General features: G+C 41.0%; 1 protein-coding gene across 2 annotated transcripts in view; it reads left to right on the forward strand.

Moving 5' to 3' along the window:
• Nucleotides 1-353: 353 nt before the first annotated feature.
• Nucleotides 354-19,214, forward strand: part of CUNH9orf85 (chromosome unknown C9orf85 homolog) — a 79,198-nt gene continuing 60,337 nt past the window's right edge. Inside the window, exon 1 of one of the 2 annotated variants that reach the window (XM_029568142.1) lies at nucleotides 354-767. In XM_029568142.1, the coding sequence (XP_029424002.1) occupies nucleotides 663-767 (105 nt within the window). In that variant the 5' untranslated portion in view covers nucleotides 354-662. The remainder of the gene's footprint in view (nucleotides 768-19,214) is intronic. The other variant, XM_008842782.3, reaches the window with a different exon arrangement.

Genomic DNA, 19,214 nt, shown 5'->3' on the forward strand with positions numbered 1-19,214 from the left:
GGCCGTGGTCGCCGCCACCCGCACCTCCTCTCCCGGACGACACCCAGGAGCGGGGCTTTCTTCTCCACAGCCTGCTTTCCTACGAGCCTCCTCAGTCCACTAGGCGGCGGGGTTCGCGGCCTCGGTGGGCGGGCGGGCGGCCGGGCAACCGGAGAGTGGCGAGAGGCAAAGGACGCGCAGCCGGCCGGGGCTGGCTTCTAACTGGAGGAAGGTGCCGAAGCTGACCGCGGCTGCAGGCTACAGGCGGGAGAGGAGGGGCCTCTCCCAACTTCCACCAATCAGAAGCCGCTAAGCAGGGTCTCTACGCTACGGAGTCCCGGACTGGCCGAGTGCGTTCGGCAGGAGGCGGGGATTGCGGAAAAGGAGAGCCAATAGGAGAGGAGACTCCCAGCTCCTCCGCCGTAAAGGACTGCCGCGTTCGGGCCAATGGGGAAATTCTGATTTCGAAGAAAGCGGGACTTGCCGGCGGGGTTTGAGGAAGAGGCTGCGCGGAGGGCTAGGCGGTAGCGAGGCTTGGAGACGACCTCGGTGGAGAGTCACGTGTGCCGCCGGAACTGGAACGGCGAACCTGGAGGAACTGCTTCCGGGTCATTGTCACCGGCGTCAACAGCGTGCGGGAACCTCTTTGCTCTTCCCTGGAACTTGTGCGCTGCTTGCGGCTGATGATGAGTTCCCAGAAAGGCAACGTAGCTCGGTCCAGGCCCCAGAAGCACCAGAATACGTTCTCCTTCAAAAATGACAAGTTTGATAAGAGTGTTCAGACCAAGGTAGGCCACTGCCTGTTGTAATGACTGCGACTCCAGGGACAAGTGATGGGCTGGAAGGGGAGAGAGGAACAGAGTTGGCGAGGGCGAGCGTGGACCGCAGCCCATTTTGTCTTGGCTAGAGTGCAACCCTTTCCAAAATGTTCTTCCCACGCCCTTCCTTTAACTGCCTGGGTTCAGTAAATACATCTGATGGTCAGCACACTTAACTGGTTGATTCAAGAGTGGACAGGACACTCCCACCCCATCCAGCCCAATGGTACCATCGCTTATGTCTGGATCAGATCTCTGCAGCCGGAGGATTACGGCTCGAGTGTCTTTTTCCAATTTTTCTCTGCAGCACTATTTTTCTAGGACTCGAAGCCCATCGGTTCTTAACCTGTTGACCTCGCTGTCCTCACCAACAAAATGGACTTTCTCTTTTGTTGAAAGTGTTTTGAAGAGTAAATTATTTGACTTATGTAAAAATGGTTGGTTTGCTGTTTATAAAATTATTTACTTTAGCAGGACTTGTGTAAAATGGAAGAAACTTAAGACAGTTTGGATAACCAGAAGATGTGCGATATCTAAGATTACTACTTTTCTGAGAATTTCTTCCCTTTTCCCACAGCTATAAGGAGTGCGGCAGTCATATTGAGGACCAGCTTTACATTAGATAAAACTGACATTTACAGAAACAGGAGGTCAAATTTCTTAAGTTTGTTGCTTGAAGTATTCAGTAATTTCTGTGAGCATTAGCCTCAAGTGAGGTATCTGGTAGGGTAAATTGAGAGGCTAAGAAGATGATGTAGAAATAGTCTGAGACAAAATAGGTGTTCAGCAAGTGATTAATTTCTCACTTTAGGAAAGCAATCCATCCATAGCATCCCATTCTCTTTTCCTCTTTCTTCATGTTACAAATATTTAGTAAGCACCTATCATGTACAAGGTTCTATGCCCACCGGTGTAGTACAGTGTTCACAAGCATCGACTCTGCCTTTGTGGAGCTTACAGCTTCCTGATATAAACAGTAAGTAAGCGGATGATACGAAATTAAAAATTGGAACACGGGTTGGTAGAGGGAAAGGCAATTCAATAAAGAAGAATAAAGAAGGATATTTTAAATTAAGCCCTCAGAAGATCTCTCTTGTTAGCAGGCATTCAGTCCATAAACCTGCCACCTGGTTTCCTTGCATTTTAAAAGAAATTATGAAATAGAAATTGGTGTAGGAAACTGGATTTATTCACAATTTGGCCAAAACAGTGATGAAGGCAGAGGAGTCTGGTTTCTTCTCACTGCCTTTGCAGCCATCTTAAAAGCTGTAGAGAGCCGTAGAACAGAGACTAGACCATACTTAAATATTACTGTGAGGTAGGAAAATCAGTCCTTTCCTGGCAGGAGAGAAACCTGGGCCTCAGGTTGTCTCAGCTCTGTTACAGTGACGTTTTTTTATTCACGACTAGACAGACAAATATGGAATGTTAGAGACCCTCCTCCCCCATTTTTTTTTTCTTTTGAGACAGGGTCCCACTATGTCACTCAGACTAGACTTGAACTTTTTGTGCTCCAGCTTCAGTCTCCTAAGTACTGAGCAGCTAAGAGAGATGTTTTCTTAGGAAATGTATCTAGAAAAAGCACCTGTTCTCAAATTTGAATATGTTCTAGAAGAGGAAAGAAGCTTGCTTTATACTTTTCCAAAGTATGAAAGATAACTTTCAGTGTAAAACCGTAAAGTGATGCATATCAGGGTTTTTTACACCCCCACCCATTGAGGTTATTTAAAGGGGGCCGCATCTTTATGGCTATTGATCAACAATGTCCTCAGACCATTAATAAGGCTGGAAAGTGTAAAGATCAAACTAGGTATATCTCTTCTAGTTATTTGACTGCAGTGTTGATTCTGTCGGTAGCCTTGTTTCCCTTACTGGAGAAGTAGTGGTATGTAAGGAAAATAACAAGTGCCATGAGACAGTATCCTCCGAACATGACATGGCCAGTGACCTCTTGAACTGTCAGCACCTGTGATTACCTGCAGAACATCTGCATAGGATTGGGTCCAATAATGTTCTGTCATAGAGTGAGAAGGGGCTTATGAGGGCCTCCCTCTCCCTGAGTGTATAAGCTATTAATGGTTGCTGAGAGAGACATTTTCTTCAGTGGTGCTCCTGTAAATAACCCCTTAGCCATGTTCTTGTAAGTGACCCTAATTAAATTCATGGTTCATGGAGCTAGATCTGAGTGGAATCGTTTCTTTGTTGTTTGTGCCCTGTATAGACATCTCTTCATCTCCCCAGAAAAAGTTCATAAGGGCTGGTTTAGCAGAAGAGAGATCAAGCTCTGTCATTGGTTTTGCTTTGGAAAGTCAAACAACTTGCCTGTGACTTTTACACTATAACACTGGGTTAGTACTAGCTCTTCTCGTCTCTCAACTTTTCTGTCAAGATTGTTGTGGGGATCATTACAAAAATATCTTTAAGAAATAGAGATACAGATATGAACAAGCGTAAGTATATGATTATTTATGTGGATCTGCAGTTGCGCAAAGCCCCCCAAAAATTAATTAGAAAAGAAATTCATACTTCTTGAAGAACATTGTAACAACAGAGAAGTTTATAGAGCGTAAAGATTACTTTTCTTGTAGCTGGAGAGCTGACTCAGCAGTTAAGAGCACTGGCTGCTCTTGCACAGGACCCAGTTTGATTCCCAGCACCCGCATGGCAGCTAACAACCATCCATATTTCCATTTCCAGGGTTTCTGGCACTCTCTTCTGTGGGTGCTGAATGACTAGGGTACACTTAAATACATGCAGGGAATACACTCATAAAAAATAAATAAAAATGTGTATGGTAAAATAATTTTTACTCTTTTAAAAAATGTTTGGTACCCAGGCTGGGCTGGAACTTACTGTGTAACCTGGTAGTCCTTCTGCCTGGGCTTTCCAGTTGCTGGGATCAGAGCCCCTGACTACCACAACCAGCTAAGTACGTGCTTTTTGTGGGTTATGTAACATTGAATATTATAAATGTAGAGTGACTTTAATCACTCTCCTATTAATAAGCATTTGAGTTCCTTGCAGTTATTTAGTATGTTTAGAAAGGCTGAGCTGAGCGTGGTGGTACATGCCTATTGTCTGAGCACTGTGATAGCAGTGGCAAGAGAATTGTGAATTTAATGCCAACCTGAGCTATTATATAATGAGACCACATTTACTGCTAAATGCTGAGGGAATAGGACTAAGTAAAATAGAGTTAACACTTTAACCAAAGCTTATAATTTGCTGGGAGAATTGACAGACACTAATCAAATAGTCTTTCAAGTATGTTAATGTGTGGCTGTAAGCTGTGAAAGAAAAGTCCACAGAGAGGGAAGGGAGAGCATTTAGCAGGAAGTCTAGGCGAGTTGAGGAAGGCTCCATTGAGATCTGATGGATAAGTGACATGTAACTAAATGAAATGGGAAGAACATATGCCGTCCTCTAGAGACTGCTATTTCTGTATATATTCAGAAGGATTTTTAATAAGCATTTCCCAGAGTATGGAGTTTTTTGTTTTATTTTTTGTTTTTTGGGTTTATAGGGTCACTTGCTACTTGATATGACAGGAATAAATTTCATCATCAGATTACTTTGAAAATACTATACACTAGTTCTGACTTTGGAGTAGGGGAATATTGTAAATTGGCACCATGCCTAGCTAGCACTGACCGAGATGAGCAAGGCCTGGTAGCACTTACCCTAGTCCAGCACTTGAGGGTCTCAGTGAGGCAGGAGGATTGCGTGAATTCTAGGCTAGCCTGGACTATGTCGTGAGTACCAGGCCATCTGGAGTATATAACAATATGCTGTGAGACAAACAAATCAAAAGCACTGGGATATCTTGCAGCTTAAAAAGTAATTGTTTGACCACAACTTGCTTGGCTGTGAACAATTTGGTTTACAAAATGCCCAATGAGCCAGTATATTATGGCACACACTCATTTTGGGAAACTTGATTGTCACCTTATTATGGAGATGAAAAAAATGGAAGTCTGTGACTCTACTGTCAGAATAACTTTGGAAATATAGTTGTACTGAGAATGGCTTGTATTAGTGTGTTATGCACTCTGCCACTTTGACACACATGACCTAATCTTCAAAATGACCCTGAGATAAATGTTATAATTATCTCATTTTACATACTGGGAAATTAGGGCTTAGGGGAGTGAATGGTGTCCCTGAAGTTACATAATTAGCATGTGGCTGTCCATTAATTAGGCAAGGCTTGTATGACGAGACCTCAGAGGGCAAGTCAGAGCCCTTTTATGTTTGTAGGTGTCCCCCTTCAGTACTGAGAATTCTATCTAGGGCTTCATGAAAAATGTTCTACCATTTGAGCTATATGCTTAACCTCCTAAATAATTAGCATTACAGACCTTTGCCACCAGGCCAGCCTTTTCTTTTCATTGTGTGTGTTTGTAGTAGAAGCAGTGTGGTCCCGGATTTTGGTCAGAGCAGAAATGTGTGAGTCCTGTTGTCATGGCCTGTTTTGACTTGGATGTGTTTTTTTCCCCAGAGGTTGGTGTGCAGGAAGCTTAATCCTTCAGTAAGGTGATGGTGAGAAATGGTGAGGCTTTTTAAGTGATGGGGCCTGGTAGAATTTGACTAGGCCAATAGGGAAATGTTTTACCAAGAAGGAATTAATGTTTTTATGAAGTGAGTTCTCATAAGAGTTGGTTTTTAGAAAGTGAGTCTGTGCTTTGGCCCGTTCTGCACATGGCTGTTCTCTGTTCCATTCTGCTATGTTGTGGTACAGGTAAGGGGACCTTCACCAGAGGCTAAACAGGTGGAAGAGCCAGATACTGGACTTTTAGCCTCTAAAACCATGAGCTAAATATAAATAATAAACTTCTTTGCTTTGTAAAGAATCCAGCCTCAGATATTTTGTTGTTGCAACAATGAAGTGAATGAATGAAACCCCTAAAAATTGTGTGTTTGAAATGTTCTAGGTAGAGTCTCTGCTTACAAGTGCCACTCCTAGAATGTTATATGTCACAGATATGGACAGAGGATATCGTTCCATGTAGAGTGCTTGCCTAGATATGGGCAGGTCAGGAGGGTCTTACCTAATCAATCTGGGCTCCATAGCTGAGGTCTTTCTATTCAGGTAACTTAAAAGCAGATACTTATCAGCTCCTTGTTTGGTCTATGCAAAAAGTGGTCTTAAGCTCAGCATGGTGTGTTTACACGTATACAGCACAACAGGATCCTGTGTTTATAAGCTCCTTTATTACAATAGCCAGAAATGGGAGAAACCTACAAATACCATCACGAAGATATATACACAGAATGTGATTGGTACATACAATGGAGTACTACTCCAACTCTAAAGGAGAACCAGTGATCCATGCAAACAGTGTTGATGAACCTCAGAAACATTTGGAGGGAAAGATACAAAAGAGTATAATGTGTGTGATTCTGTCAGTGGCAATTGGAAGCATAGTTGCCATGACAAGCAAAGGACTGGCTAGAAAGGACACAGGAAATGCTCTAGGGTGATGGAAATGGTGAGGTAACAAGAACGGCCACATTTATCCCTTCTCATTTAATTCTGTATTTAAAGCTCATACATGACAGTGATATAAGTTTACTCTTCGTTTTAAGAAATAAGCAGCGGTTGATGAGATGGCTGGAGTGGAAAGGCACTTGCCGCCAAGCTGAGTTTGATCTCAGAACCTACATGGTGGAAGGAGAAAACTGCCTCCCACAAGTTGTACTCTGACCTCCACATGTGCACCTTGGCACATGTGTGCACACACACAAATAGTGCAGCAATAGACTATTTACCATTCTGAAGTACTGAACTTCTGTTTGCTTTCTGCTTTGGCAAAGTTACAGAAACATTACCTGTATTTAACTTTTTTGAAAAGCAAACTATCTTATTTAGGAATAAAACAAGACAAGTAAACAGCTTAACAAGTGTTGAATATCTTCTCCATTTATCAGTAACAATAATGTTTCTAATATATTTTCTGTTTTTTTTCTTCCTTTTTGTACACTTTCATCTCAAAGTCCAGCAGTGACAGCTGAGATTGCCCCTCTCTGTGAGGAACACATTGTAATCCCACAGGGATTTTGTGCATGAGTGTCTAAGCCTGGCCACTGTAGTGATGCCATAGAATTACAGAGTAAGATTGTGGAAAAACCTCACTGCACTATTGATAAATTCATTTTTGCTTAGGTACTTTGGAATTGAATATTATGGGATCTTCATCCTGTCTTCCTCAGCCCAGAAATGTTGAGCTGTGGAGCACAGTCTCAGATTAGTCCGTGAATGACGCAGTGCTAGTCATGGGAATAAGTGTTAGTTCTCCATCAGTGGGCATTAGCAATTAGGAGGTAAGCCGGTGGGTTGCCAGTGAGCAACACAGTTGAGCAGATCCAGGATCTCCACAGAATCCTAACCCTGCTTAAGTCCAGGTCCTGCTTTCTGTTTCCACTACCATATCTAACAGACTACCTGTGCCTGTCTCCATATACTGTACTTTCTTACTGCAACAATTAAATGCCCATCTCTACCTGTCCTAGTGCAGTTTCTGTTGCTATAATAAAGCACTTTGGCCAAAAGTAACTGAGGGGAGGAAAGGATTTGTATGGCTTAAACTTCCAGGTCACAGTCATTCATTGAAGAAGTCAGGGCAGGAACTTAAGCAGGAACTCAAAGCAGAAACCATGGAGGAACACCTCCTGTTGACTTGTGCTTAGCCAGCTTTTCTGTACAGCCCAGGACCATCTCCCCAGGGAATGCTGCTGCCCACAGTTGACTGGGCCGCCTACATCAATTAATAAGACAGTTCCCCCACAGACCAATCTGATCTGGGAAATCTCTCAATTGATACTTCCTTCTCAGATGGCTCTAGGCTGTGTCAAGTTGGCAGCCAAAACCAACTAGGATGCTCCCTAAGGCGAATCCTCCTTTTGTTCCCTAGTTCACCCTCTCTTACCCATTTTAAGAACTCGAAAGCACAAGATTTCTCAGTTACCCATGCACCTTGCATCATCAATTTTTAAAAATTATTAATGGGTTATTACAGTTCCTTTAAAGATCTACCTTAGGAGGGGTTGAGAATGTAGCATGGTTAGCAGAGTGCTTCCCTTGCACAAAGCCCTGGGTTTGATCCTGAGCACCCCATAGATTGGGTGTGGAGGCACATGGCTGTTATCCCAGCTTTTAGAGAGGTGGATAAAGAAGGATCAGAAGTTCAGGGTCATCCTTGGCCACATATGCTAGCTAGCTGAAGCCACACTTAACAGGCTCATTGATCTAAGTGGAAGTGTTGGTTAAAATGCCTTTGGGGTAAGGGGTGGGTGCTTGAGAGATGACTCAGTGATTAAGAGCACTTGCTGCTCTTGCGGAGAACCTGGGTTTGTTCCCAGCACCTGCATGATGGGTCACAGCCACCTGTTACTCCAGTTCCAGGTGATTGGACACCCTCTTCTGGCCTTTGTTGGCTCCTGCACACATGTGATACGCATCAGCTGACACAGGCTCACACACATACACATACATTTAAGAAAAAATAGATGTTTTTAAAAAGCGTCTTCCGGGGGCCAGTGGGTAAAAGTGGTGCTGCGCAAGCCTAACGAACTGAGTCCAGTTCCTGGAACACATGTGAAAGTAGAGAACCAGCTCCAGAGAGCTGACCTCTGGCCTTTCCACATGCATAGTAATGCACATATACCTACACTCTGACACATACATCACACACAATAATAATGAAATTTAAAAATGTAGTCTGAGTGGTCTATTGAGTGGTTCATCTGTCAATATAGGTTAGAAAAAGACAAACCAGTCTAGTGAGGGAGGTTGAAAATGGGGTTTGAAAATGAGGCTGTGCCTTTGTGGGGATAGTCGTTAAAGGAAAAAGCTCTATCTATTGCTCGGTTTTGCTGTGAACCGAAGACTATCACGATATGAACTCTATTGCAAAAAATCATCATACGCAGTCCTCATCTTAAACATTATCTGAAAATAAGCCCTCATTCAGTTCAGACCACAGCTTAAAACACCATCTTTGTAATTCCAGGTTTCCATCTCCAGCTCGGCCATCCTGCTAGCTGCAGAATTCAGTGTTTGAGGACCTGCTTGACCCCTGTCTTTGGTATCTGAAAGGATTGGAGTGAAGCAGAAGGTGGAGAGGAAAGAACCCCTATTTTCCCCCTCCCTTTTTCCCCCAGTGGTGTTCTCCAACATCATTAATGACCTCACCATTTACTCCGTCCTAAAACCCAAACTGTAAGGTCATCTTTGACCTTTGGCCCTTTTTGGCCTTCATGTTTCAGCTGACAACAAACACTTCAATTTTCATAATTTAGAACTTACCAGTTTTTTTATTTATAGCCTATCTTAGAGTATAATAGATACAAAAACGAGGAGTGTATATTTTGGGGGGTGTATTTCCATGTGTGTGCACAGGTGTGCCTGCCTCTTCCTGAGTGTGAGGAGGCCGGAGGTCAACTTCAAGTATCTTTATCTACCACTCTATATTTTGTTTGTTTGTTTTTTTGAGACAGTTTCTCCCTATAGCCTTAGATGGTCTGGAACTCACTATGTAGACTAGGCAGGCCTCATCTCACAGAGATCTACTTGCCTCTATCTCCTGAGTGCTGAGATTAAAGGCATGCGCCACCACGCTTGGCTCGCTCTTTACTTTTTGAGACAGGGTCTTTCACTGAACCCAGAGCCTACCATTTTGGCTAGACTTGTTGGCCATCAAGCCCCAGGAAATGGCTGTCTGTCCCCTTAGTGCTGGGTTACAGGTGCACACTGTTATGCCTGGCTTTTACATGGGTGTGGGGATTAGAACTCAGTTCCTCATGCTTGTGTGATGAGTTCTTTACTCACTGAGCTATCTCCCGAGTTCCAGATTTTCTTTTTATCCTCATACCAAGGCTGGGTATCTGCACACAGAAGGTATTCAATAAACATGGTACATATGACTGTGTTAAGTGCTTTGATAATAAAGGATAGCACCATTATAATTCAGAAATGAAAGGGTAATAACTGATGAAATATTATCCTCAAAGAGAAAGTAGATCTTGGGAATTGGAGTAAAAGGTAAGCGGAGTAGAATGTGCTGGAAGAATCTGTGATATATCAGTTACTTTTCTGTTGCTGTGACAAAATTACCTGACCAAAACTATTTAAAGGATGAAAGATTTCTTTGGCACACAGTTTCAGAGGGATTCCATTCCAGTACATTGTGGCAGGGAAGTCATGAGGAAAGCAGCTCAGTTCATGACAGCTGGCATGTGTAGTGGCAATGCCTCACAACAGGGCAGATCAGGAAGCAAGAGAGCAGCCAGAAATGGGAGCATATAACTTTCAAGATCCCATTCCTAATGACTACTTCCACCAGCCAGACCCCACCTGGTAGTTTAATCTGAAAATGAAGCAAAGTAAAAAGGATCCACTAAGAATATTTCCTTGCAATCTTTGGAATAGGCTTTGAGGAAGAATTCCTGATACATTGGAAGCTTCTCAGATAGACTCATGTAAATGAATAAAGATCCAACAGTCTGTGAAGATTGATGGATTTTTTTCCATAACAAGAATACAACATTTATGCTTATTGCCAAAGTGAAGATAATACATTGTTAGGTGACAAATGAAGGCCTCTGTTTAAGTGCTTTCAAGGGCAAGAGCAGTCATTGACTGAGATATTTTTACTGAAAGGAGAAATGACTGCATTAAGTTTAAGCTGTGAGTTAAATTCTTGTACCATCAGTTTTAGCTGTCATTCTTATGTGTGGTCAGTTTGTTATTAAGAATAAAGACAAGTTGAAGTGTATTCATTGGGTAGAGAAAAAAATTCTGTTAATTTTGGTCAGATTTCAGGTGTGGGCTTTTGGAAGTTTTGGCCCAAAGTATTAAGCCCTTGTTTAAGGCCTTTTCTGTAGTGGCAACACTGATTTTGGAGCCAAAAGATTTAGGCCATATTCTCTGATATTTACTAGCTGTGTGATCTTGAACAAATAACTTAAATCTCATCTGTACTGTAAGTGTTCAGTAAGGTTTGTGGAAATGCCCATCTCACACCTGACATAATGTTAAACATTTTGTTAGTCTGCACCTTTGTTGTATTAAGATGTTCACTGTGCCCATTTGCCATCCTCTCAGATATGCTTTTCCTGGTTTGTCCTGCTTGGAATACCTCTCCTTCACTGTCATAGTCATTGCCTTCCCCTTACGTACATATAGTGCCTGTCTTAGTAGTTACTGGTGTATGTGTCTTGACTTCTTTCTCTTTGTCACACACATGCACAAATGCTATCTATCTCCCTGTGACAGAGACTCAAGCATTTTTAAATTACTGATGATGTATAATGTGTACCCTGTAGCAGCAGTGCTGTGAGGTGACATGAAAGAATGGAATCATGGACGTACTATAATTGATGACTGATCTATATGAATCCACCTGTCTGTTGAGCCTCTCTTATGTGCCAAACACTGACAAAGATAAGTAGGATATGAATTCTCCACCTAGGAATCTCAGTCTAGTAACCAAATTTAAAAGTGGAAAGAAGTTACATGTGTGGCATTTTTATGTAGTAACTTCTATTAAAGTATAGCTTGTATATAGAAAAGTGTATAGATCATGACACAGTTCAGTGAATTTTCACAAAGAACACACTCATTTAACTACTTAGACCAAGAAAATGTCACCGGTTTCTCCCAGTCAGCATCAGCCCCTTTCTCCTAGGAAATATCAAGCATTTAAAAATAAACTTTGAAAATAAATAAATAAATAAACTCTGAGTCATAACTTGGGAGACAGGGGGACATACAGAAATAGTGTTCGAGGATTTGGGAAAGCATCCTGATGGGTCTTCACTGTTTGTATGTACATTGCGGTTTCAAATAATTCTTTGAGCTAAAAGAAATGAGTGTGATTTAATTTCTAACAGTGACTAATTTGGTCCTTTTATAAACTTGTACTTTCCCACAGTGTTGGAGCTGATTACCTCCCCTGTAGTCCTAATTCTCTTGTAATTTCCCTACATCTTCATGATGTGAATGACAATCAAAAACAATCTACAGTGGATATTTCTTTGATATTTTATCAAGTTTATTTCTAGTTGGGATAATTGTGTTTATAAAATTAATATAATTATTCAAATTGTCCTTTGGAACTCAGTGGTATGGTGTTTTTGCTTGGGTAGAGTCATATGCTGTTAACAGGAAGTATTATAGATGATGGAGCTATTATGTGTTATAATTTTAAAATTATGGCTCACAGCAGTAGAATTGTATTATGTTACTCAAACCAAGTTTTGAAGGTCATTTGGCATTGTAGGTCATTTGCAATATCATGGATATGAAATACCAAGCTAAGCTAGGGATTACTTTAAATGTTTTGTTGTTCTGTGGAGATTTGTGTATTAGTAAATTCTCAACCCTTTCCTACCAGGTGGCTGACTTGTTTGTCTTGAAGTTACTCATGTTGCTGAAGTCATCAATTTGAGTAATGTAATTGACATCATGGTATATACTTGTGAATGTGACTGTTCCATATACTATCATTAACCTTTATCAGAAGATACTATAGTAATATGTTACCAGGTTTCTTATAAACCATATGATATAATGCTACATACATATAGTTTTTAATAAAGTTAGAATAGTTATATGGGGTTGTCCTAGTTTGTTTCTTCATTGCTGTGACAAAACGCTCTGACCAATACCAATGTGGGGAGGAAAGGGTTTATTCAGCTTACATCTCCCAGGTCACAGTTCATCCGGGAGCCCAAGGTAGGAGGATCTCAGGGCAGGAACCTGGAGGCAGGAGCTGGAGCACAGGCCATGGAGGAACGCTGCTTACTGGCTTGCTCCCCTGGCCTCTGCTCAGCCTGCTTTCTTACGCAACACAAGCCCACCCTCCCGTGGGTGGCACCCATCGTGGGCTGGGCCTTCCCACATCACTCAACAACCAAGAAAATGCCCCATGGACATGGTCACAGGCCAGTCCAATGAGGCAATTCCCCAATTGAGGCTCCTTCAACCCAGGTGTGTCAAGTTGACACTAAAGCTGTCCAGCACAGGGGTAAATTGTCATCTGTTACCTATATAAAAGGAGGCATTGTAGTTACTTTTACATAAAGTACTGTTGCTTGAATTTACATGCCATATTTTTATTAAACGATGGGCAGTTATTTGGACCTCTTATGATCAGCTGCTTCCTTGGATATTTAAACAAATTCCTGGCTTACTGGGGTTTTTAACTTTAATTTAAAGTTTCCCTAAGGACATGTTTATTAAGGCTTGCTTTTGGCTGCCTCGGAAAAAAAAAAAAAAAACAGTCAAATTTTACTAATGTTTCTAATTCAAAATGGCTGACTGAAAACTTTCTTTATTTCCCCACAAATTTCAGTGATAAGATAGAAGAAAGCTGTAACTTTAGAAAATTGCTAAGATGCTTCTAGCAAGAAGATTATGGAAAGCCTGAGGACAACCTGGACTTAAGCCTCTGAAGCCAAGAGGCAGAATTCCTCTGACTATGGCATAGAGAGCTAGGAGGAGGAGGTAGAATTCTGGAAAACTGGACGTACACTTGAGTAGGACTCTTTTAACAGAGTTGGTGGCTTCTAACCAAGTTCATGTCATTCATAAGACGTGGACAAGTTGCTCTTTATACAGCCGAAATGTAGAGACCCCTATAATACATATATTAAACAGATAAGCACAAGTCCAGTCTTTATAATAAAAAAGGGAATTTATGATGTAAAACAGATTGACTTAAGCTCTTCAAACTCAACAGTGTACAACTCTTTAATATAGATGCATATTGGAAGTCAGGATTTTTCTAGTCAGATGTCAGTGTAAAGCAAAGTCAAAGTCTGTTGGGAAAACAACTGTCTAATATAAGAATGCTGTGACCAAAAGGTAGGCAGTAATCCTGGTAGGTTTTTGGTCCTAGAGCTTAACAAGGAATGTGTCCATGCCTCCTCTACAAAAGAAAGCAAAATGAGCTGTGTTTTACCTTATCAATCAGAGACAAGGATTATCATATTTGGATTCACTTCCAGGGCAGCAATGATTCTCAGCCATCGATGCAGCACTACCAAGTAGACCGTTCTGTAATGATGCAAGTAGTCCTTAGCCATGCTATCAAGTGTGATAACTGTGTGCCCCTACTGAGCACTTGATATGTGCTCACTGAAACTGAGTTGAACTTTAATTTCAGTTCATTTAAAGTAGCTGCTTTTAGACAGAAGCAACTATATTGGATAGTACAAATCTACACTCCAATTCATAGATGTGAGCAAATTAGTAAACAGCACTAAGCTTTTTAGGAAATCTCCAACCATAAGTTGCACAACTGAGGACTTCATACTCTGTGTCCAGGTAGATGAGCTGTCAGGACACTAGAAAAGTACTTTAAGAAGGTGTGATTGATTGTATGAATGATTAAAATGTTCTTAAAATGCATAAAAAAGGACAAAGTTCTGTAAAACAAATAAAATGGTGTGTTAGTTGCCTGAATTTAAAAGTAAACCTTTTTTTTTTTGAGCTGGGGACCTAACCCAGGGCCTTGTGCTTGCTAGGCAAGCACTCTACCACTGAGCTAAATCCCCAACCCCAAAAGTAAACCATTTTTGATGGTACTGGGGATTGTACCTAGGACTTGGTTGCATACTAGGCAAGCACCGTACCACTGAACTGAACCCCTAGCCCCCAGGCCAGCTGTATGACAACACAAGGCTGAAGAAAAACTGTGTTTCTAATTTGGGAGAGAGACTAAGCCCAAATTGTCTAAAACCTGGTCAAAGTCCAACGTAGGAAATGGAGCTTGAGATGTGGAGGATCCAGCTAAGAAATCTACTTGTCCAAAGGAAATCCAGAAGGCAAGGAAGGTAAAAGTTTCCTCAACAGCTAAAGAAAAATCTTAGACTTCAGATAGAAGGGTTCTGTCAAGTGCTTTACAGGAATATTGCATAAAAAAAATGGTATGTCATTATGCAGAATCCTGTAGGCTTCAGGTTTCCCTTCCTGCTCAATAGGTCAGTGACTACAGAGGAGTCTTTTGGATTTATTTTTTTATTTTATTTTATTTTTTTTGTCTTTTTGAAGCAGAGTCTCCCTGTAGCCCCAGCTGTCCTAGAACTCACTATGTAGACCAGGCTGGCCTCGAACTCACAGAGATCTGCCTGCCTCTGCCTCCCAAGCACTGGGACTACAGGCGTATGCCACCACATATTTCTAATTCTTTATAGTGCTGAGCTATGGCTTAGACGTCAGAGCTAAAGAATCACCCGGAAATAAGGCATAATGGTATATGCCTGTAATCCCAGCATTTGGGAGGCTGAGACTAGAGGATTCTAAATTCAAGGCTAGTCTGTGTTGCTACATAGCAAACCTTGTCTGAAAACTTGAAATGTAATGCTGTTGCTGTTATATTGAACAATGAAAAAGGAGCCAATGTCTTGAAAGTTAAAAAAAAAAAAAAAAGTTCTAGATTTCAACTCAACCCAAAAGTTAAAAGAAGAAATACAAATTGAAGATCTTATCTGTTTAGGGTAATAGAGACGCCATAGAGAGGAAGTAGCAGTATTGCCATGGCACTTTAAGTCTGACTACCCACTGCTGCTTTTTATCTGCTAGGCAACATGGAGATGAAGGTAAGAACGCATATTAGCTTTGTCGGGTTGATAGTCTAGCCGGAGCTGTAAGAGCACTTTCTAAGAAGCACAAGTGGGCAAAATCCTAATTTCACTCAGATCTTTTTCTTTTCATTTTACATTCATTTATTTATTTGTGTGTGTATGCATGTGTTTATGTATGTGGGCACATGTGTACCACAGCACCTCTGTGAATGTCAGAGGACAACCCATGAGAGTTCATGAGATTGTGATTCTCTCCTTCCACTGTGTTGGTCTTGGGGACTGAACGTAAGTCATTAGGCTTGGTGGCAGGTGCCTTTAAAAGATGAGCCATCTTACTGTCCCAAGAGCTGCTTCTCAAGATTTATTCATTTTGTTTTTTGAGTATATGTATGTATGTGTGTATGTCTCTGTAGATCTGTGTGGGTTTGAGCACATGAGTGCAGGTATCTGAAGAAACCAGAAGAGGGCATTGGATTCCTTGGAACTGGAATTATAGGCAGTTATGAGCTGACCCATGTGAATGCTGGGAACCAAACTCGGGTTCTCTGCAAGAGCTGAGAGAGCTCTAAATTTCTAAGCCAGCTCTTCCCTAAGAACATCTTATAGTTAAAAAAAAAAAAAAGTTTTACAGCTAACGTGAGGATTAGAAATGAATTTTCTCCTTTTTCCTTTTTTTTTTAACTTTGAGACAAGGTCTGTAGCCCCAGCTGGCCTGGAACTCACAGAGATCTGCCTGCCTCTGCCTCCCCAGTGCTGGGATTAAAAGTATATGCCACCACACCCAGCAGAAATGAATTTTCAATTCAGATAGTAAAGCATAAGGAATTGAAATACTAGGCTGCAGCTATGTCTCAACTATAGAGTGGCTTGCCTAGCATGCTTGAGGCTTGGAGTTCAAACCCTAGCACTACTAAGAAGAAAAAAAGTGGAACTAAAATATTGTTTCTGTATCTTAGCATTTAAATCATGGGATGTGTCTGCTATCTGAGTCATCTCATTTGTCCCTCATCAAGTCACATGCCTTTCAGGAAGGGCTGAAGCAAGCTGGCTTACACATTATCTTTCCTGGCTCTGCTTGTGGTTGAACCTCATTCTCGTTTTACCTTCTCTCTGTAGCAGTACTAGGGAGGCAGAAAGAAGAGGAGTTGTGTTGTAAGTTGTCACCGCATCCATGTAGACTTTGATCTGAAACCTTTCTGTGACAATGGTCACAGAAAGCATAAAAGGCCTTTTCTATTCTGTCACGCCTTAAAGACTTGCCATAAGTAATAGGGATACTTTATTCTATAAGGGTGAGGTTCAATGAAATGTAGTTTTTGAGTCTTCAAGGCTGTGAATTAGCCTAGGTCTATTGTCTAAATAAATCCTCCTGAAAACCCAGTTTGAAGAAGCCAGCCAGTTATCCTCTTATTATATTCTTTTAAAATTCAAAAAATGTTAAAAAAAATTTTTTTAAAGACAGGGTCTCATAATGTAGCCCTGCTAATCTGTAACTTGCTGTGTAGACCAGATTGACCTTGAATTTACAGAGCTCTGCCTCCCGAGTGCTGGGATTAAAGGCATCCGCCCCCCCCCATGCCTGGCCTTAATCTCTTATTTTAAGCACCATATTAAATCTACAAACATATTATTTGCTCTTCAGTTTTATTTTATATGCATTACTTTAATCTTCCCAACTGGGTTTTGAGCACCATCAAGGAAGGATTGGACATCATACATTTTCCTGAACCTTTGAGATGCCTCCTGGAGTGCTAAGTACTTAGCTGAGTACTAGCTTATACTTTTTTGAGCCATTCCTATAGACAACAGAGAGATGGTCATGATGTGTGCTATATTTAATTCTTGACACATTTATAGCTTGATACGTAGGAAGGAGTCCTGATCTTGGAGTCATAGAAACATCAGGAGTCTGGCTACTACTGTGGCTGAGTCACTCTTTATATAACCCTGGGTGAGTTACATCTACACTCTGTAAGTTAGAATAACATTAAGTCACAGTACAACTTTCTTCACTGCGCACAGGATGATTTGAGCATACAGTGAAGAGGATTGTAGGACAACCTCCAGAAACAAGATGTTCTAGTGTCATATTTTATTATATGTGATTTGTATTCTTTTTTCAAAATATGCTTTTATTTCTTAGCTTTTCATATTCATGTCCTCAATAAACATCTTTGTTCTATTTCTGATTTAACAGTGGGAAAAAGATAATCTGAAGGTTATGGAAGTCATATGTGAAAACTGAGCTATAAGCCAAATGAATCATAGTATAAGCCTAGTTTCCCCCCTCAAGTGATTTAACTCTTTAATCCATTGTCAATGTAAATAGATTATTCTAGTGACATATTAAGATGATCAGAGCAAGGCAATTATTTTTAAAGACGTTAGCTAGCTTCTAGGTGGTAATTGCCCTCTTATTCCTGCCCCCAAGTATATGACTTAAAATACAGATTTATTTTAAAGATAAATCATTTAGATTGTAGCTGTGTCCAGTTACTGTGCTTCAAAGAGTTAAATTCAAAGATTCTTAAAGTATTTCATTAGTAAGGAAGGGGTATTCTTTTTTGTTGAATGCCTGTCTGACAGTGGTCACTAGTTTTGTCTCTTTAAAGATCACTAACTTGGGGCATACCTTACTGGTTGGACAAGATCTCAAGTTCTGACTAACTTCTAATGAGTGGTTATAAGGGCATGTGTGTTGCCTTGTGACACTACACGGTTGCTGCTTGAGCTGGGCTCTTTGCATTCCAGTTGAATTGCACACGGGCTAGCCCAGGTTGCTTACCATTAGTGACCCTTCATTGTTTAGACCACAAAGGATTGAAATTCTGTGAACAGCATGGTGGACAGGTAAAAATTCTTCTCTTGTTTTGTATTCTTTAACGAGTTTTCTATGTACTGCAAAGGTTACTTCAGAAACAAGCTAACAGGCTTGGCCCTATTTGCAAAGCAGTTAGTATACCAGTGTTAGAATAAAGTTATGATACTACACAAGTTAAAACCTATCCTGCAAGATTGGATGTGTAGGGTTTCTTTGTTTTGTTCTTAATATTTTGAAGAGCTTGGAAGTTGTAGGGGGCCACTTTTCACTTCTAACTTAATTGCCTGCTCTAAGCTAAGAAGCATCTTTTTACAAGTTTGGCCTCTGATGCTCCGGATTAATTTTGTAACCTCAAGTAAATCTCTTTAATTCTCTGAACCTCAGGTTTCTCATCTGTAAAATGAAGGTAATTATGCTGACCACTAGCCACAGGAATGTTGTAAAAATAGCCCGGAGAATTTTTATAAAGGATTAGACATGTAGTTTATAAATTTATGGTAGAAAGTTTTTCATATTCAAATTATTTAGTTCACTGTTATGTTTATAATGTAAAAAGTACTAGTTTCATAGTTGCTGTGGTTTGAATGTGAAATGCCCACCCTAGGCTCATGTATTTGAACACATGGCCCCAAGCTGGTGCTGTTTTGGATCCTTGTGGAACCTTTAGGAAATGGAGCCTCATTGGAGGAAGTGGGTCACTAAGAGTGGGCCTTGAGGTTTTATGGTTTGGCCTTACTTCCTGTCTGCCCTCTGCTTCCTGCTGGCAAGATGTGAGGAGAGGCAACCTAGATGCACAGTCCTGCAACCATGGAGCTGCCTGCCTCATGCTTTCCCCTCTGTGATAGTCTGTAGCTCTTTGAACCATGAGGCAAAATAATCCCTTCATTACTCAAGTTGCTTCGTGTCAGGTATTTGGTCACAGCAACAAGGAAAGAAATTAAGGCAGTTATCTGTGTGAATAAATAATATTGAGACACCTGGCCTGTGTGCAACAATGTCTTCTGTAAGTA

The sequence above is a fragment of the Nannospalax galili genome, unplaced genomic scaffold, assembly GCF_000622305.1.
Source record: "Nannospalax galili isolate Female #2095 unplaced genomic scaffold, S.galili_v1.0 scaffold761, whole genome shotgun sequence".
Taxonomy (NCBI): domain Eukaryota; kingdom Metazoa; phylum Chordata; class Mammalia; order Rodentia; family Spalacidae; genus Nannospalax; species Nannospalax galili.